Below are 21,248 nucleotides of genomic sequence, written 5' to 3'. Positions count from 1 at the left end.
GTTTTTTTATGTTTGATTAGGCCTACACATACTCATAAAATGACATTTTCTTAAGATGCTTGATTGGTAATGAGAGTACATTACCAGTAATTAATATTGCATATGTTCTATATGTATTTGTCAACAACCAATGCTCCTTATAGGAGCCAAAATCTTTAAGTTAGTAAGTCATGTTCTGTATGTTTCCGTCTGTTCTCAAGGTACGACAGAGCGGGTGTGTCTGATCCAGGGGACAGTGGAGGCTCTGAATGGAGTCCATAACTTCATCGCTGAGAAGGTGCGGGAGATGCCGCAGAGCACCCAGAAATCAGAACCGGTCAGCGTACTGCAGCCACAGACCACCGTCAACCCTGACCGCATCAAACAGGTGAAGCCCATTACCATGACCCCAACCCCTTCTTCTTTTCTCTCAAGACCCTCTAGTGTTGAGACCGAGACTACATTCTCTCCCTGGACTAAATAAGAGTTCAACCTGAGAGTCTATAGTGAATGTAAAAGGGATTTTTCCATGTGTTTTTGTACCTATTTCATCCCAACTGAGGCAATGAAAGTGTCTGCGTGCGTGTGCACGTGCGGTTGTAGGTATGTGTTGGGTAGGTAGGCATGAATATGACTTCGCAAACTGACAATCCTGGACCGAACCATTATGGAGGAACGCCAGTGCGGTAGCTGAGCCAAAATGTTGACCCCTGAGCTAGTCAGACCAAAATGGATGATTCTAATCCCAGTCATTAGTTTCGACATAGCCTCACTCCGTTGTCTGCGTGTTCGCAGCTACCATCTCACAAGGGTTGGAAGTCATTATTATTTGTCTTTCGAAGAAGGCCCAATCTAATAAATCTTTTCAGCGTGAGTTTGTGGCCAAGCTCTGATTTTGTGTCTGCACGAGACTCGATGCAGGGAGGGAGTGTTCCCGGCTTCCATGTTAACAGACAGAAAGAGACATCCTCCGGCTGTGATATAATCCACACAGACAGGACACGGAGGCTGGGGTGTGGGGTTTCTGGCTCTTCCAGATAGGCCCCCTTAAAGCCACACATGTGACATTAACCACGGGTCGCTAGCCTCACTACCCTCAACCTGTCACTAGCTATCACACAGGCCAGGGTCTGGAAGGAAGCTCCCCCAGCACCGCAGAGGAAGTGTGGCTCATAAGTGTCGTCCAGCTAAAACACATAGACGAGGTGTTAGAAGTGGCAAAGGCCGTCCTCCAAAATCCACATCAGGGCGGAGACTTTCAGCTCATTTGTGCTGAGGCATTCTATCCAGATGATTTGCTCTTTCCGTCACCCTCTCCGCCTTCCACTTCCTTGAAAATCAACCATAGCGGAACCATCGAATGAAAATTACAAGAAGAATTGTCATTGTATTTTTTCATATAGAACTCTGTTGTTTGGCCTTTCAGAGTCCACCAGTTCATACCAACACAGAACAGGCTCAATTAGGCAAGCCATTGATTCCCCCTCCCAATCTCTTTAAGTGATTATCACTTCTGGCCACTTGATGATTGCACTCCATTGATCGTTCGGGGAGGACCTGCATTGTTTTCATCTGCAACATTGACCCTGCTCATCTATTTATCGTCCCGTTAATTCAATTACCCTTTAGGACAAAGAGCACATGTTGGGTATTAATAATTCAGAACTTGAGTTGTTTTCTGGTATCTGTGCTGTGTTTTCAGCCACGCTAATCCCTCGTGGCGTTGTCCCTTCTGTGCTTACTGAGCAGACTCGGTGATGAGAGGCCGTAACCTAAATTCGCGGAACACAACACGAGGGTTCTGCCGATGGCGGCTCCTGCTCCTTCTCCTAGCGCGGCCAGCCTGATTATTAACGTGTGTAATTGTAGGAGTTATCAGACGAGTTACACACCTCTCTGCTGGGCAAAGAATAGTCCACTGGGAAAAAGTTACTGCAGAGTGGACACTGTGGTTCTGATATAGTCAGGAATTTATGCATAATATACACTTACATACACATTACACAGGCATGCATGCACACACACACACACACACAGTTTCCTAGGAACACACACACATACAGTACATATCGAAAGTAATGCACTCGGATACACAAACCAGTATTTAAAGGAAAGAGTCACTCATTTTGAATGTTATACATTTTTTGTGCATCTCGATGCAAAACTCGTCACACCAGCTGTATTTCTGCCTGTTTGAACGGCAATTAGCTCAGATGCACATGAAAACATGAAATGACCCCGGGAATTGATAGAACATCACTCAGAGATACACTAAAACGAAATAACGTTCAAAATGGGTGAATCGTTCCGTTAAGCTTTTGAGTGAACTTGGAGTGAACTTGGATCAATCCAACGATGGATTGACGGCAGGGCTGGAAAAAGAACAGCTCCTATGGCATCAGATAAAGGGCAGTTATTTTAGACAGAAATAATTCCCGTGCCTCTCTTTTACTATTAATAATAATGAGTTTGAGAGTGGTGTATGGAAGGATTGTGTGTTTGAATTACACACAGACAGTGTAGCCTGTTGATTGCTGGACTATTAGTAATGTAAGCTCTTCTCCGAACTCCAATAGTCAGGTTTCATTTGATGAATGGACTTCCATACTCAACCCAAAAGGCAAAACGCATGCGCTTTGAGGGCTTATTTTGGTTTCGTGCGTGGTTATTCTTTTAACGTGGTTGTTGCCACGAGCACGGCTGTCATGGCATGTGTCTCGTTGTTGGTCGCCCTAGGGAGCGGAGTGAGTAAGCGATGTAAGATAAGATGTAAAGTCATGTTAAGCAACAGCTGCCAGCCTGGCTCTCTGTGGGCTACAGCCGCTAATCTCCACTAGCCAAATGGAGACAGGACAGGCAGGAGCACAGGCAGCTTACAAAAAAAAATAAAAGCTAACGCCTAACTCAATCAAATTACTCAGGACAGACAAACAGGCCGGCACAAAAACCATTCACACCCACTGACACTGAATCTCACTTAACATGGAGCGACGTTCAATATTCAAACTGTTTACCTAGGCTAATACATTACTAATTTAGCTGTAATTCTAAATAGCATTGTTGTGCTAGCTAACTTTGATCTGATCTGGCATTTCAAGGCAACAACAGCCCACTATGGCGAGGCTGTGATGTCTAAAATAACATGATGACAGTGAGATGTGTCAACTTCGCGCTGTGCCCTGCTGCCGTTGGTCTCAGATGTTTACAGAATCCTCCCTCCAGTGATTTCCTCTGGCCAACCGCAGTTTCCTGTGACCTTTCACCCCATGCTGGAACACCTGCTTCCTACTTCCTGTTATTGCCCTGTCCACACAGGAAGTAGCCCATTAATGCAAAGGAAATCAGGAGTCAGGTTAACTTCGAGTTAGATGTGAGTGAGTGGAAAAGTGGAAATGTGGGATATGGAATTGGAATTTCATGCTCCACCATTGGACACCAAAATGTATTGTAGTTGTGACTAGCACACCATATGTAATTGCCTGTAGAGGGCTATTTATTGTGATACAGAAATAGTTTCATAGTTGAGTGACTCTGCACAGTATAAACAATCGCTTCCCATACAACATGAGCCCTCCCTCACAGCATGACCCTAGCAACTCCTGAATAATGTAAAAATATTCTCTGGCTTCTGTGATGATCATCTGATATAACTGAGGTTTTGTGGTCAATTCCAAGGAATTGTGCTTCAGTGATTTCGTTCCAAATTGAAATGTGGATTTTATTCTGGTCGGTCACGGAAACAATATTGTTTATATTCTTAACGGTTCAGAAAATCAACATGTAAGCAACCATGAAGATCCTACACAGTAAAACTATCGGTCTTTGTTCTAATCTCTTAGAAGAACCGTAAACCTCAACTCTTACAATGATCCCGAACCCTGTAGTAACACAGAGGTTCTCCTCCATTGGGAAGACATAAGTGATTGCTTTAAGTGGCTGCGCCGTTTCAGCCCACCCTTCCCTCTGCAACATCACCAAGCCCAGTCTATTTCATTAACCAGCATCCTGAATCTAATAACTGTGCTCATTGGAACAGCACACAGCGCCGGCTAATCTATACAGTCGTGCCTAGCGCAAGCAGCGTGGGCCGTTCATCTCCTAAATTAAAAGCGACGTCAGGAAAAATCGCTGTAACGTATGAAAAAAATAAAACGGAGCAATGCAACCTCTCCACCAATCCCCCCCCTCTCCCTCTCCAGCCTTGTCTCACGAGGACCGATGGCCAGCAGAAAATATTTTATGCCATTTTTAACCTTCAGATTAATCAGCTGGCTCAGGAAAAGGTCACTTCCTCCGGCAAGTATCGATCCCATTCATAGGGAAGCCGGTAGAGAGAGGCACAACAAGATATTTGTTGTCTGACAAGGATATGCACCCGCTACTGTTGGGTTAAATCTCTTAGGAAGGAAGGACAAATGTGCCACTGTGTGTATGGATGTGTGTGTGTGAGCGTGCTTCCATGCGTGCGTGTATTTGGGAGGGAAAGGTCATTTGAAGGAGAGTGTTTCATGTTTTTGAATTACAGGTTTTTCCATTTGCTGCTTTACAGTATGTGTGGAGAGGAATCTTAAATCAGGTTTAGATCAGGCGTTTGTGGAAGCAAAACTAACATATCTGGTGTTAAGATAGTATTTGTATGTGATATGTCCGGTATTTTAAATGTGTGGCCAAAACATATACTTAAAAACTGGAAATCAACCAATCCTCCATCGTTAACAGAATGGAAAGTTGAAATGTTTTATTTATTCACTGAATGTTGAAAGTGCGTGGGCGATGGAGAGAATCAAAATGGTGCAGTTTGAGGCCATGTGGCGGAGAGTGATGCGGGCACTGGGGATAGGGGTGTCAGCAGGTGGGTCTGGGCAGGTGTGATGTAATTGATGTTGGCGTGCGTCTGTATGCTGTTTGAATGTGTATGTTTTGTATTTTAAATTCTTTCAACAAAACAACAAACATTTGTAGCCGCAATGTAATGTACTATATCTGTCTGCAAGGCTTGGACCAGGAATGGGACCAAGATGGAGGATGGAGGTCAGCAGTTGCCATGGATACTAGAACAATTCATTACTAGTCCCCTTTTATTAAATATGCGTGAGAAAAACTCCTACCCAGCGGCACACCAATGTTCTGAGTTATTGTAATCCACTGTGACAAGGGATGTCTGTAAAAACAATCCGATAAGATTGTGGTCGCCAACATTTCTGAGCGTGCCATCCATCGCCTCCTCTGGTTAGCTCGTGTTTGACATGGGCTTCCCAGCCTATCTCAAAACACACTGTCATTCCCTAGTGACTTAAAATTCTCTATCAGCCATGCCGCAGCTCAGGATTCTCCTGTTAATGAAAGCCTTGAGGGGGCTAAGTGGACAGTGGTGTTGTATTACTTAAGGCTGAATGGTACTTCCAAGCCTAAAAGCCTGAACACAGCATCAGCCCTGTTTCCATTGGAGCGGGAAGGAAAAGGTCTTCCTCTCAGTCCTCTCTCTCCCTCTTCACCGCTCCATGTTGTCACAGTGTGTTAGGGTCTGTGAGTGAACACGTCCTGGCAGAGCGGCCCGTCGGCCCGGCTCAGCAGCACACTGAGGCTCCTCGGACGGACGTGACCCCACCTCAGCCCCACAAGGACAGGCTATTTTGGGCCTCATCAGCACTTGTTAGATGGCAGGCCTCATGAGGTCACTTAATGCATGATCTAGGACCCAGGTTTGGGATCAGAGCCAGCCACGACTCTGAGCAAAGTTGGTGTGTATGTGCGTGTGTGGTTGTGTGTGTGTGTTTGCAACACACGTGCATATGTTTATGTACTATACATTATAGTATATGTGAATATACTAACCCAAATCATTTAAGATCCTATTTTAGATCACAATCCATATCGAATGCACTACTTTCTTAATACAGTTAAAGTGGAACTGATGGCATTTTAGCAACATGAAATCATTCAAATCTGTTCATATTTTTTTATCTAATCTTTATATAACTAGACAAGTCAGTTAAGAACAAATTCTTATTTACAATGACGGCCTACCGGGGAACAGTGGGTTAACTGCCTTGTTCAGGGGCAGTTACTATATACCTCCAGGGAGAATATGACACGTTATTTTTTTTTAATTTTCTGACAAGCGAGCACTTAGATATGGTCATTTTCGCAGTTTCATTAATTCATAGAATGTTTGGGAATGACGTAGAGTAAGGCATTTGTGAAAATTCTATATCAATATAGAGTGGGAGAGCGACCATGCGTTTGGACAATTAATAGACACTGCAGTAAAAACTTAACCCTAAAAAAACCATCTGTCTTCGCAGTCTACGCAGACCGGTGCGCCATAGCCAATTTGAGCTACAGTAGGCTTATAATGAAAACAAGCCATTTGCCACACGGGCCTGCCATCATTCACTTTGAACTGAACTGTGTGTTTACAGGCAGTAGCCACAGCGTGACGTTAGATCATTAGAACACATTCACCAAAAGCCACAAAATACACTTGAATGGATTTCTGCAAATACCAAAATACATTTGCGAACTTCACAGTCCTATTGATCAAACAACGATGAAAAAGGCATAGCTAGCTCTCCCTCGGTTGCTTATGCACATCAACAACAACAACAATATCAACAACTAATGCTAACCAGAGCGAGATGGGTTAAAAATCTAACGAGGGAACATTAGATAAACCCTCTAAAACTTTCTCTGCTATTTGGTCGTCAAAATTGCACTGATGAAGGATGGGGAATACTGGCCTGCTCCTCCTCCTGCAGCTTGGTTGCCAATGCATGTCCCAACCCAAGTTTTGACAACTGATTGGGAACTTTCCTGCCTGCCTATTTGATTGACGCCAAATACATTTGATTGACAACTAAGAGGTATGCTAACTGTGGATAACAGTCGTTCAAATTCAGCATTAACATTCCTTTGCTAGCTAACCAAATGACATCTGAATCTTTTTGTTGTAGCCACCGAAAACTATATGAGGGGGGAAAAGTTAGTCACTCACCACACACCTCCCAACGGTTAACTAGCTAGTTAACGTTAAGTCTCCAAGTTTTTATCTTGCTGAAATAGCTAGCAAAAACAAATAGATACGCTAGCCCAGGGAAGTCAAACTCGATCAAAACACAACAAATTCGCCGGCCATTGTTTTACTTGAGAAGATATGGCCCTTTATATTGTCCACTTACTCTATCTACATTGGATGCTGTGTATAGCATTTGAACAAAAGAGATATAATATTTGTCCAGCCTTTGCTGTTATGCTTGCAGATGTGCATAATCAGCTGCGACCCTAATCAAAAAGTGTTTTTAATAACCCCAAACAACAAAACATAGCTGTAGGTTGTTGTAACATTTAAACATGTACTGTAACATGTTTTTAAAAAACATTGCACTGCATGGATCACCGTTGTGGTTGATTGCTGAATTGCTGTATGTTACACTCAAAATGCAATGTAGTTGAGTAGCCAGCCTAGGCTACTGCTCAAATGTTGCTGTTATTGGCTTACTTTGTTCCCCTTTGCATGTTTTTTTGGTTATTCATTGTCAAGCTTTAAAAACCGAAGCCGGACTGTGGCATGTCTGCACACTTTCCCTCTGCGGCGCGCTGTAAACGAGACACGCGAAAGCAGCGCAACTGAAGTTGAATTCACCGATGCGAGCGCATCAAGCTGTCATTAGTTGATGACTCAACTGTTGACTGATTTATACTCGCTTGTGTATCCTACTCGCTTGTGTATCCTACTCGCTTGTGTATCCTACTCGCTTGTGTATCCTACTCGCTTGTGTATCCTACTCGCTTGTGTATCCTACTCGCTTGTGTATCCTACTCGCTTGTGTATCCTACTCTCTTGTGTATCCTACTCTCTTGTGTATCGGGCCTTGACACATGTGCGCTAGCCTATTAGCTACGTTATGACTGACTTGTGATCATTGCCCTTGCTAGTTTGATTGCATTGACATTCCCAGACTTAGTTACAGTCATTTGTATTTGTTCAAAATATCGATTAATTGAAACTGAACCAGTGAATCCCGAATGGGTGAAGGCAGCAAACAATGTATCAGACCAGCTGTGATTTACAACCTGATAGCAATATGTTTTGGACTACCGAGAAACGTATTGGTGAATTATATTAATAATGCATTGACCTGCATCCATCTATTCTCTCAACCTCTTATAAAGTTGGTTTGAAGCATAAACTGTGAATTTTTGACTAATATTATGTTTGTCTGTTTTCACGTCTGCAAAGTAGTTAAAACAACTGAGTTCCACTTGTAAAGTCCTCTCCTCAAATACTGTATCTTTCTGTTTAGATATCAGTTCCACCCTATTGTGTTTGGCTATAGTATCAGAAAGAAAGAAAAGTCCCACACTCCCATCATATCACCAGCATGTCTAAATGCAGCTTTCTTAGTGTGATAGGGAGTGAAATGGAGGGAGAATGAGTGGATTAACATTACTGAGAAAGGGAGGGGTTGAGATGACCACCAGGGTTAATCCTTACGGCCACAAAAAATATATATATAGATATTTCAAGAAAAATGACAATTGTTACATCAAGCTAGCGGCCCAGAGTGCCACAGCGCTCGCTCCAGGCTCGCATTCTTTTTTCATTTCATCATTTGATTTGGATTGTGCGTGCGCGGCGGGCGGACGAAGGTCCATCACTCGGGACCCTCCTTGTCAACCTTTTGGAGCGGAGCGGCTGGTCGGCTGCAGTGTGATGCTTCTGTGTTATTTTTAACCGGGATTTTTTTTTTTTCAGCCTCGGAGAGAGAGAGCCACACACTGAATGGCAGACGAGGCAGAGAGGAGCGGCTAAGCTCGGGGATCAGGAGACAGGCGATTAACCTAAAGTCTAGTGCTTAAGACTTCAAAGTACAAACAGCCCCCTGCTCACGGATCATTCCACGTCCATGGGATGGACAGAGGGCAACAGTTGCTCCGTGTCCCCACGCGTACGTAACTGGGGGCTGGGGAGGGTAGAGAAGGGTGGGGTGTGGTTCTGGCGTCCACAGACAATAACGCCCTTCGGGCTCCTTGCTGAAACAGTGCTGTGGGGGGTTTCGGGTGAGCCTTAGGCCTTGACATAGAGAAGCCATGAGCGGAGCCTCTCAGTATCCCTGAGCATGGTGCGAGAAACCAGGAGAAGAGGTGATGAACAGTGGGTGTGTAGTAATGCTACAGCAATACATTCTGTCAAGCTATGGGCGTGATGGAAACCTGGAACCGAAAAAGAAGCGGTTTCTATATCGGGGACGGCGGCAGCCTAGCAAATGACGCTGTTTTATCTCTTTGATTGCTGTTGTCCTTGTTAACTTCTGGGGTATGTTTGTTTTGTTTTCATGTTTGTTATCTCCGAAATCTGGTTCTGACATATTTCCATCCCTCAGCACACCCCATCCCTATTATCCCTGCTCCCCATCAGCGTAGCCCCAGCCTCCTCCTCCCCCCCCCCCCCCCCCCCCCCCCCCCGCCATACACACACAGTACATAATGAATGACTAGCCACGGCTGATGAAACGGCAGCAGGTCTCTCTCATCTTCGCTTTCTCTCTCACCTCTCCCGCTATCCTCTCCATCTCCTCCTTCACAACTCCCCCCCTTCTCTCTCTCTCTCTCCCTCTCTCTCTCTGTCTAGCTCTCTGTCTTTGAAGGAAGAGGAGGAGGCTTCATTGTCAGTCTGCCTGAGCATTAGACACACATTCAGCAGAATGAGTTTGGCGTATCTGTCGACGTTGCTCTATTCTTACCCCACGCTAAAGAGCCTACATTTTAATCAGCAGCTTGCTCCGACGCACAGGCCAAATGTTCTTGCCTTTATAAAAAAATATGGAAAAAATGAAAGTCAGCTACAACTCTCGGGGATGAGGACGATTATTTTAGATTAAAATGGCCGCCCATGTCATGGCGAGGGAAACTCGACGGCGACCAAGAAAAAAAAAAAGAACGCTTTAGAAACAGTGCATGTGGGGTAAAGGACTTATGAGAGAAAGACAAATACAAGTTTGAATGTCTATTAAATATTGAAGAGCTGAATGTGGTCCTTGAGACTCATCATTAGCAGTAATGGGTTTTATGCATCGCACCATTGAGATATTTATTCCACTGCTTCTTCTAATCTTTAGGAGGCAAGTCCCATCTGAGTCAATTCGCGTTCCAATCCAACAACATGCAAAAGGTGTGTGCGTGTGCGTGTGTGTGCGGGCGCGTACGTGCAATGTAGAAGATGAAAAGGATTCTTAGGAGAATCTTTCCTCGTTCTCTCCCTCGCTCAGTTGTTTTGATCCACATCTCTAATATGTGCTTGAACGAAAAAGAGGGAAATATTTTTGCCTCAACACTGAACCACACAAATTTGTATGAAAATTAGGGGGAATGTTGGGAAAAATTGGTTGTGATAAACTGGATGAGCCAAGACCAATTTAGATGGCACTTATCCATATGGGGCCCGATCAATGTGTTTTTTAATTAATTTATTTTTTAAACTAAAATAATCCCTCAATTCCAATGCATGGTTATTCTTCATCACTGTCACAAATAAATATGTGAATAAAATATTTGACTACAAACACAAAATAATATTTTCTGTTTAATAGTTTGAAGTCAAGTCTTGATCTCCCTCTGTCCCTGCCTTCTGTTAATTTCCCATTTCTATGGAAATTCACAGCCAGCAAGGCTACAGAATCAAGGTTACAGCAGCGCCTCTGTAAAGAAATGTTGATGGTTTTAGGACTGCAGCAAACATTGAGAACGTGTAAAGATCAAATCCAGCCACACAAAAGGAGAAACATGGAGTCCATGCCAATTACTAGCCCCATACTTCCCCTGTACACACACACACACACACACACACACACACACACACACACACACACACACACACACGTCTCTCTCTCTCTCTCTCTCTCTCTCTCTTTGTTCCTTCCTTTCTTTCTTTGCTTTGTCCTCCAACCAACACTCACTTGCTTTTCTTTTGCCATTTTTGTAAATATACTGAAATAATCGTTTTGTAACTGTTTCCACGTTGTTTGATATGGACATATTGTAGGTAACCTGTGAGACTTTAGAACAGAAACTCCTCTCATGTATCATCCTTACCTAGAACAGAACATTGTGTGACTTGCGTTGGTACAAAACTACCCTTGTTCAAAATACCACTACAGTACATTTAACCATCATAAATCATTTGTGGACCTTATCAAGTACATATCAAGTACTGTACTTATTAAGAAAAAAATATTTTTTCCCCCTCCTTACTCTCTGCCCAGCTGGCAGCTGAATGCGTGAATATGTTTCAATATGGGTGTTTATGTGAGAATGTATACTGTTTATACAGTACATAGTATACACATAGTTGTATGGAGAATTGTTTAGTGTGTATGTGTGCGTGCACGCTTGTGTGAATTTGGGGGGGTCTAGTTGCTACGCATCACTTCGACTCCCTTTCAGTACCCCTTGAATGCTGGAGCTGTGTTTCCATGGTAACACTGACCCCTGGGAGTAGATGCTTTTCTCCAGGAGCCTCTTTATAACCACAGATTCACAGCTCGGGAAACAAAGAGAAAAAATACACTCTTTCTCTCTCCCTTTCTTTCCAGAAACTACTCCCTCTGTCAATGTTATAATGTTTGGTCCAAGGAGTAAAAACAACTCACTCTTATTTTTCCCCGATGCTACGCCGTAACAAAAATATCTTGAGTGTATCCCCCTTTTTGTGCTTTTATTCCCCTTTGCTAGCCCCCTCTATTTCAAGCTCGATTCACTCTTTTTCTCTGTCTGTCAGGTATTCCCTATTTTCACTCTTTGTTGGTTATCTTACGCCCTTCTCCATTGTTCCGGGTTATTTCAAGCTCTTATCTTGGTTATCTCTTTTCTTCCGTTCCCTCGCCCAGTCCCTTCCTCTATTCAATTGATATCACACTTCTGTCATGTGGAGATACAATGTTAAAGCAGTGCGGTAACCATCTCTATGTCCTCTCTCTCTCTGCTCCTCTCCCCAGGCCAAGCTGATAGTACCAAACAGCACAGCAGGTCTGATCATTGGTAAAGGTGGAGCCACAGTCAAGGCCGTCATGGAGCAGTCGGGCGCCTGGGTGCAGCTCTCCCAAAAACCAGAGGGCATCAATCTGCAGGAGCGAGTGGTCACCATTAGCGGAGAGCCCGAGCAGAACCGTAAAGCCGTGGAGATCATCGTTCAGAAGATCCAAGAGGACCCCCAGAGCAGCAGCTGCCTCAACATCAGCTACTCCAACATCTCTGGCCCTGTGGCCAACTCCAACCCCACCGGCTCCCCCTACGCCAATTCAGCCGAGGTGAACCCCGCTGCTGCTGCTGCCGCCGCTGCCACAGCCTCCAGCCTCCTGGGTCAGGCCACCATGCAGAGTATGGGCGGCTTCCCCACCACCATGGGTCCCAGCTTCTCAGGCAACGACCTCTTGACCATCACCTCTGCCCTCAACACGTTAGCCAGCTACGGCTATAACACCAACTCCCTGGGCCTGGGGCTCAACCCCGCCGCAGCCTCAGGAGTCCTGGCCGCCGTAGCGGCTAGCGCTAACCCCGCCGCGGCTGCCGCTGCTAACCTCCTGGCATCCTACGCCAGCGACGCCTCCACCAGCGCAAGCCACCAGGCCGCCTCCCTGGGAGGTTTCACCCTTGGCTCGCTGGCCGCGGCCACGGGGGCCACCAACGGCTACCTGAGCGCCTCGTCCCCGCTGATGGCACAATCCCTGATGGCCACTGAGAAGCAGATGCAGGAGGGGGCCAAGGACGTGGTGGAGATCGCTGTTCCCGAAAACCTGGTAGGAGCGATCTTGGGGAAAGGAGGGAAAACGCTAGTGGAGTACCAGGAGCTGACTGGAGCCCGGATCCAGATCTCCAAAAAGGGAGAGTTCATTCCCGGCACCCGGAACCGTAAAGTTACCATAACCGGCTCTCCGGCGTCAACGCAGGCAGCTCAGTATCTGATCAGCCAACGGATCACGTATGAGCAGGGTGTGCGCGCCACCAACCCACAGAAGGTGGGCTAGAAAATGAGAATGGAAAGGAAGAAAACGAGTGGGGGCTTGGGGAGGAATGCAAAGTGAGAGAGAAAGGGAGAGGAGAGCAAGAATGCTGGAAGGAATCGTCCACCCGTTTTTTGGTGTTTCAGTATTCAAAAAATTATGCGATGCAAAAATTTGCTCGGGGAGAGAGGAGAAAGTGTAACGCGGAAAACAAAGGAAAATAAGGTGTAAAATGTAAATACGGTTTTATTACTTAAGTCTTGATGTTTCGGGATTTTTTTGTTTGTTTTGTTTTCTAGTTCTTTTGTTTTTTGTTTGTTTGTGTATTCTCCGGACAGTGGTGAATGCGATTTTAAACTGGCATGCTGCCGCGCTGCAGTTTGGAAAAGGGGGGCGGTGGGGGTACTGGGGGCCGACCCCCATGGAATCAGCCCCTTCCCCACCCCCACCCCCATTCCCGTGTAGCTCACTGATGTTTTTCTTCAGATTTGCCTTCAATTTCAATTTGCCCCTTACCCTGCCCCCCACTTTTCGCCCTCCCCCTACAAGGGTCTGATAAGACTGCAAACCAGTGCTTGGTTAGAGATCTAAGGAAAATCCCTGTAGTTGATGACATCCCCCTCCATGCCCCGATCCCTCGCCCCTCTCCCAGCCACCCCCACTCTGGTTTGAGCAAAGGAGGGGATGGGAGAGATGTGCCCAAGCCTTCCACACATGGATTATCCTCGTATCCCTATAGCCTCGCGCCTTAGGTTCTGATTTAGCCAGATGCATGCTATGCCACGCTCCGTATTTATATCCGGGATGCTCGTGTTTCTTATGTAGGACGAAGGCAGAGACGCATGGTGCATCTCATTGGGTCAGAATTCTAGCGTAGCGCAAGAGTACATATAGAGGTTGGGGCATTTTTCTCAACAAGGTTTGCAGTCTGATGTTGTTATTATTATGAATATTATCGATATCGTCATCATTATTTATTAATATGATTTCACCCATAACGTTTGGTATTTTCATTGTTTTTTAAATCTGTAAATTCAGGTTGACATGAATGTAAAGACTATTTTTGATTTGTTTAATTTAAGTGGATTTAATAACATGTCACATAGTGTAATATACAGTATGTCTTATTTAAGTCCAGTAAGAAATGGAGTATAAACAACCACTGCAGTGATGATGAAGAGTAAGAGTCAGCTTTGATATCCAGTAAAGAGCAGGACAGTAAATATTCCATTTAAAACACACACACACACCCTGTGATGCCATTTCAGTGCTAAAAAGGGATTATAACATATCTACATGGCAGATTACGGTGAAATCAAGCAGGCTAGTCTCTACAGTATATACATATATAGCTGCAAAATGAAAATGCCGCTTGCACAACAGGCCCAAGAGCACCGTTCACATTCTGGCTGGGGAGAAGCGCTCTAATAACGTCAACCCAGAGTTGTTTCAATGATGTCTGAGCTCAGATGTCTTTCCTCCCTCCAGTTTAGCCTGTGTCCCTCAACATAGTGAAAAGCCAAAGTGTTCTTGGGACTGTAGGGCCATAGGCGTCTCCACTGAGATATCCAGCGAGCGCTGCTCTTCTGCCCGTGGCACTCTAACAACACTCTGTCTAGACAGGCCAGGCGAGAGACCAGGAACAGGGGCACTTAGAACCTAGAGGTGGCGACCCCTGCCAGGATACGTCCATACTACTGAAAAATACAAACACTGAAGATGAGAAAGTTGATCTCACTAGGGTCCATGCAGTTTGCCAGGCCTTGTCTTTTTTGCGAGCAGAGCTATTGAACGCAGTGCATATTTAGATGTTGCTTTCCCTAATACTTGCTCTTATCAAGCAGTGTTCTTCTGTCCACGATGAACGGGGGGGGGGGGGAGAATGTAACGTGCTAAGGTCTGTTGGGCGTTAACTACAGCTAAGTCTAATGGTTGTGGGTTATTCTGCTTTTGGCAAACTGCAGGGACCTCCCACTACACGGTCCATGCAATGGATACTGCCCACTAACCTATAAGCTGCTATGATTTTGTTTGTTTTATCTTGTTTTTTTGTTTTTTTTTTGCAATCGGAGTACACTGAAGTTGATCTTAATGCACTGTGAAGTGTGGGGTATCGTTTTCTCTGCCCGTGAGGTCAGGGTTGTGTTCTGTAGGGAGCTTTGTCACAGGCGTATGCGTTATTATGTCAGGGAAATGTACGCATATGAAATACCAGGCGACTAATCATATCTCACGAACAGAACTCTATTTGCAATACAATATCAGTTCTCAGTTAGATGTGCGAGACGAGGAAAGAGTATTCATGTTTCTAAACACTACATTGAAACCAGGATCCTGGATTGAGGCGTTGGATGTGCTTTGACTCTGTTTGGCAATGAAAGTAATGGGGTTGTAGAAACAGTCTCTAATTGGAGGATGGGATTGGGGAGGAGTGGCAAGTGTGCATGTTCAGCTTTTGCTATTCAAAGACAACAATAGTTGGAGGTATGTGGAGTTTTATCCCAGTTTTGACAGGGTTGCTCTAATCGTCCGACTTCCCTTTTTATATTTGCTGTTTTCACAAACAGTTGAAATTGATATATTCTGTTCGCCAAATGAAAATGGCTGGCTAACCTAAAATGTGATGACTTCTAAAATGCCAAAGGAGTAAGGGGGCACATTTTGCTCGACCCTAAAACAATCTAACTTGGTCTGGTAAGGGAACCTATCTCCCCAATTGGACATTTAGACACTAATGTAAAGGAAATCTATCCAATGGTGGGCTCTCTCACTATTATTCAACATTGGAATGTTTTCTCTATTGTCTATTGGAGCGACAGTGAGCGCGTATCTCGACAGATTGGTAAGGAGGCTTCTTTATTCCCATCTAATACCATCCACTTTCCTCACCCCCCAACCCTTGTACCGCCGTGCACCCCATTCTTACACATCAACCCAGAGCCCCCCTCTCACATCTCTCCATGGGTGATAATGTCTGGTGTTACGATGCATGTCTATTTGCCCTTCCAGACCACAACTACTACAAAACAATGACTGTCTGAGTCTCCTAATGCTTTGAGGGTAGAGAGGACAGCGTCCCCTTGATTGTAGAGCTGAGCATTAGAGTCTAGTTAGTGACCATTTTGCCAGCAGCAGTGAGAACAAATTAGTAGGTGACAGTGGAAGTAGGAAAGAGAACCTGCAACCAGGCAACTAAGAGAGAAAGATACCAACTGACTTAATTCTGTCAACCCAATGGCCAGTGGCTTGAAACCATATTTTATATTGTATGTTAATGACAGGAGTGAAAGCATTATGCTACATTTGGAATGCATGGGCAGATACATACAGTACATTCATTAACACATTCACATAGATTGCGAGTAGAATAAGGGAAATACTGCTTGTTGAAGTCATGAAGAAATGACAGAGATTACTGGATATAAGCGATACTAAAACTGTGACAAATCAATGTGAACGTTATCAAATACAACAATATCAAATACCTGTAGTTGGAGATCACGAGAAGGTGCAAACAAAGTTTGTCAAAGGATGGCTTTGTTATCTTTTTTTATCGAATTCAACAAAATTCCCCCATGATGATGGGGTTTTAGGGCATCCATTTTTTGTTTGGTTTGTAATTGAGGGGATGTAGATAAAATGTGATGAGTACTGGAAGCAATATATGTAGTAGCATGTTGTCCTTGTATTGTCTTTTTATTCTGTCTGTTGTCAAAGCTTTGGATTTACCTAGATGTTAAATAGATTTACCTAATTACAACTTTTTTAATTTGTGAAATTGCTGCTATTTAATAAGTGATGTACTAAAAATAAAGTTAAAACATATCTGATTGGTCGTTTAGCAGGATGTTGTAGTTCCCAGAGGTGTACTAAATGCTATACATGCTGATAAGATAATAATTACTGTAAAAACAAACTCAACAAATAAACCTGTGCCAAAATAGATCTTTAAAGACTGAAACTGAAAATGCGCGTGATTTAAAAAACATTACATGAAAGGAAACATACTTTTATAAGAAAAAAAAAATGTGAAAAGTGCCAAACGAACCATATTTATAATTGTAAATAGAAGGGAATGGTACAGGATACTTTTTTTGTGTGAGTAAAATCAATTTAAAAAAAGAAGCTTTTTAGTTAAACCTTTTAATGCCCTCTTTACTACTATGTGACATAAAATAAGGGATTGTGAAGGAAGGGAGCCATCTTGTTAGCCAGTTATCCAAATTTCCTTGAATTCTACAGTACTTAGACTCCGGGGCCAGAAGAATCAACGTATAGATAGATTAGCATGGTTAATGATACACATGATATTAACATTCTTAATACAGCCTTTTATAGTTCTGAAAATGTATTTTGTGGCGATAGATGTTATCTTTTTTGCACGTCTATATTGCATGATATCAAAGTGAAGCGTGGAGAAAAAAAATGTAAGAAACAAAAATTGTAAAAAAAAAATTAGGCGGTGTGTTTTGTTCGTTTTGAAGACAAATCTTTGCATGCCAACAATGGTAAAGCAATTTAATTTTCCTTGACACATTTTCAAACGTGTGTTGTTTTTACTAAAGACATGCAGGGACTTAGTCCATTAGAGCAAGGCCACAGTGTAATTAGATTGTATGACTGGATGAGTATTTTGTGAGAACATTGTCTAGGCATTAAAACATTCTTAGAGAGATAGGAACAAACTTTTGATCAAACATGAAACAATTTGGTTTTTTTTTTTGCTGGTTGAGCTTCTTTTACTAAAACTGCATTATTTAATTCCGGATCACATTTTATGCTTTTTACCATAGATACCGAGATATTGTCCATGAATGTACTCACCTCTGCATAAGTTTGCATATCACTCTTCGATCATGACTTCAGGGCTTGAGTGTCCATGTGTTTTGTGTGAATAACTAACATCAGGTAGGCCAGATCTGGCCCTAGTGTCATTCTAACCATCTGTTTCCCTTTTTCGCTCCCTCTGAGCTTGATCTCTTGTCTTGATGTAAATTTAGACAGATTTCTCATTTAAACCCCCATCTCCTAAAAGGAAACTAGGAAAAGTATTTTGAAGTGTCAAGCTAGGCCGTGTGTAGACACCATGTTTTTTTCACTCTCTGTTGCTGTTCAGCTTTGTATTCCTCAATCCCCTGGGTCTCTCTCCAGAATTTGGGACAAGGTGTGTTTTACTCTCTATTCAGTGAATTTGGTCTCATTACATGATTACACTTTCTACGACAAAAAGTTCTAGGGAGAGAAAAAAAGGACAAATATTGCCAATATTCCCCATGTTGTCCATTGCCCAACTGTCATTCAGTTTCACCATTAGACAACTGAGTGGTGTTGGCATGCTCAAAAAGGGATTGTAAATAACGAAAGCTGGTCAGCCACAAGAAACAGCTTTTCCTCATTTAACACAGGATTTTGCCTTTTGTATATTTCTGAAGCGTTCAATGATCTAGAATAGTGTCAAAAAGGGACACTCAGTTTAAACTATAACCAAATTGACATCCCTGTTCTTAGCGATGCCTCAGTTGCAATAGAATGTCAGCATGAGGTATACTGTATAGCTCTGTAGAGTAAGCTGAGATGGGGGTTTGTGCAATAGTGTAGTACCTTGCTGTGCATGTGCTATTGTCTGGCTCTTGTGTCTGTGTGTCTGCAGTAGGTCAGCGTCATAGTGTCGTCCCCATGTTGCTGGGTGAACAGATCTGTTTTGTGATGTGCAGAGGAATGCAAACTTATGGTTCACCTGCTACAGGTGACATCATTGCTTTTCAGTGGGTGTGTGGCTACTAGTGCTCAACTCCAAAACCTCACAATGCCCCAACCCCCGCCCTCCTCGCTCTCACCCGCACCCACCACCCTTAGCCAGACATTCACGGAACCCAGGGCCCCACTCTTGAGCTTGTACCCCATCGAAGCACCAGCAATTTTAAACTGCATTTGTCATATCACTGTTCAGTTCCTCTTTATTGTTTTTCTGTTTTTTATTTGTACTACGCTCTCTAACCTAGACCAATTATAACAAAATGCCATTCATGTGTACCCTGTTTACTCCCCCTTTTCTCCTTTTTGCACTTTCACTGCCCTCCTTTTCCAACCACTCCCCCACACTTCTGCTCCGATCCCGCCACACCACCAAACCCCCCACCTCCTCCTCCTCCTCCTCCTCCTCGAGTTTCTCCCGAGTGCCAAACAAAAACAGTACCATTCCAAACTTTTTTGAGTTTTCTTGTATGTTGGACATCCATTGGACGCACCCATGAAGCCAGCATGTTCCTCCATAACATGATGTCAGTCATGACGCCTCAACATTACCCAAAAGAAACAGATCAAAAACCCCCGAGCTAAAAGCAGACCTGGATTAACCCGGTAAAGGCTGGCTACCTCTCATAAACTGCTTTTCCTAATTCTCTATCATCTCTTCAACCTCCAGGACATCATTGATTGTGTGCCATAGTGTTGGGGGCACTTGTCACTCTCCTCACCCCCAAGTCTCTCCATTTGATTTCGATGGGAAAAATAAAAAATCCATCTCTAATGACGATTTTTTTTCTTTAACATTAAACCACACTCAGAATGGTGTGAGGAGTGTAATCGTCAGCTGCGCAGCCATCCTCTGTCTTCTGAACTTTGAACTTTTCACCCCTCATGAACTTTATTGACCTTCTTCCTCCCCTTCTATGTTCATCAAACTGTTTGGACTTAAATCTCCATTCCATCACCAAACCTATTTGAGACTGTGCAATTCTAGTTGAAATGATTTGAGTTTTTTTTGTTTGTTTCTTATCAGTGGGGCAATTCACAGAGATAAAGAATGAAAAATCATCCACAAAAGAAATACAGACAAACAAAAAAAACAAAACAACTGTTTCTCCACAATTTCATTTTTCTCTCATTGTAAATATTTTTGTCAGGTTTTGTTGAGTTGTAAAGAGAGGCGTGTTCAACAGAATGGGGCCGGCAGCATAACACCCGCTTAGCGGAAAGAGGAAAAGAAAGGTGCACCTCATACATCTACTCGTTTGTTCTGCTACGGTAACTTGTGGTCTTGACATTGGTGTGACCTGCTGTATTTGTTGTTGTTTATCGCCTTGCTAGCTCCACTTAGATAAAAGGATATAAAAACGCAACAGATAATTAAGTTCTGGAGCTGAAAATCCTCCTCATGATAGTTGTTTACATTTGCTACCGTAGTTGTATTCGTTGGTGGTTTTGTTTCGCTTCGAGTGAGTCGTAGTTATTGTAATGCTTCGTAGTGTAAGAAGATATCAATGTGGAGAACTTGCTGGACTCAGCACCTTACACTAAATGTGGGACACACAAGACTAGGGGGAAAGAAACGTGTCGCTCCCAAACCACAAAAAGGAAGTTGAGGCCTCTTTAGTGCAATAGAGTTACTGTGGTTTACATGATAGAAGTGATATAGTTTATAACTATGATTATGTTAATTAGGCATATTGTAGGTGGGCGTTGGTGAATATAAATGCCAACATGACAAAGGTGCCCGTAGTACCAACTGAGACATATCTCTCTCAGTGAGTTTAGTAGAGTTAAACTGACTGAAAGTATTAATTTGACACAGCTAGACTGGACTGACCATATCATTGCTTAGCTTTGTGCTCCACTCACAAAGTTTTATGCTGCCAGCCTCATTTTCTGATAACACTTCATGAGCTATTTATTTTCAACCTATAATATACTATTAATAAATGACAAGACAACAAGAAAAAGGGAATGACTGGAAAGGTGAATTATTGTTTTGTTTTTTAGTATTTTAGTGGTTGCTTTTAACACCATTCATTAACTGACTTAAAGAGTATTGAATATTTAATGTAATTGTAGTATTGTGTTTGTAAAAAAAAAAGAAAAAAAAGTAGTGAGTTGTGTTTATTGACTTGTGGATTACCAGTGAAGTCGGCAATCTAGTGCTAATATATATTTAATCTTTTTTTAAGGATTATTCTTTTCCGACAGCAACAACAGTCATTATAAATGTTCATTTTAGCATCACCTGTCTTCTGTTGTCTTATTCTTCACCTCCCACTACACTCAGTCTCATCCAAGTAACACATTGCAAGTTTGTGCCTGAAACCATGTGCTCGGTCTGGGGGCGGGGCCATAAGGTATGAGCGACGTGTGCGCGTGTTTGCGTGTGAATGGAAAGGCTGCTATCTCAGCCTTGGTGGGTGTTCTGTCCAATGTCCACCAAAGCTAAAACCTGGAGGGCTTCCATTCACCAATGGAATCCCCTGACGTTATAGCTGGAACTTCATCATGTGA

At 43.3% G+C, this 21,248-nt stretch overlaps 1 protein-coding gene across 3 annotated transcripts in view; it reads left to right on the top strand.

The window, feature by feature from the left end:
• LOC115163046 (RNA-binding protein Nova-1-like) overlaps positions 1-20,978 on the top strand; it is a 53,523-nt gene extending 32,545 nt beyond the window's left edge. For all 3 annotated transcript variants that reach the window (XM_029714636.1, XM_029714634.1, XM_029714635.1), the window contains 2 exons: positions 201-367; positions 11,973-20,978. In XM_029714636.1, the coding sequence (XP_029570496.1) occupies positions 201-367; positions 11,973-13,001 (1,196 nt within the window). In that variant the 3' untranslated portion in view covers positions 13,002-20,978. The remainder of the gene's footprint in view (positions 1-200; positions 368-11,972) is intronic.
• The last annotated feature ends 270 nt before the right edge of the window (positions 20,979-21,248 follow it).

The sequence above is a fragment of the Salmo trutta genome, chromosome 26 (assembly GCF_901001165.1).
Source record: "Salmo trutta chromosome 26, fSalTru1.1, whole genome shotgun sequence".
NCBI classification, from domain to species: Eukaryota; Metazoa; Chordata; class Actinopteri; order Salmoniformes; family Salmonidae; genus Salmo; species Salmo trutta.
Note: the sequence above shows the minus strand (reverse complement) of the source record. Positions and strands in the feature narration are given on the sequence as shown.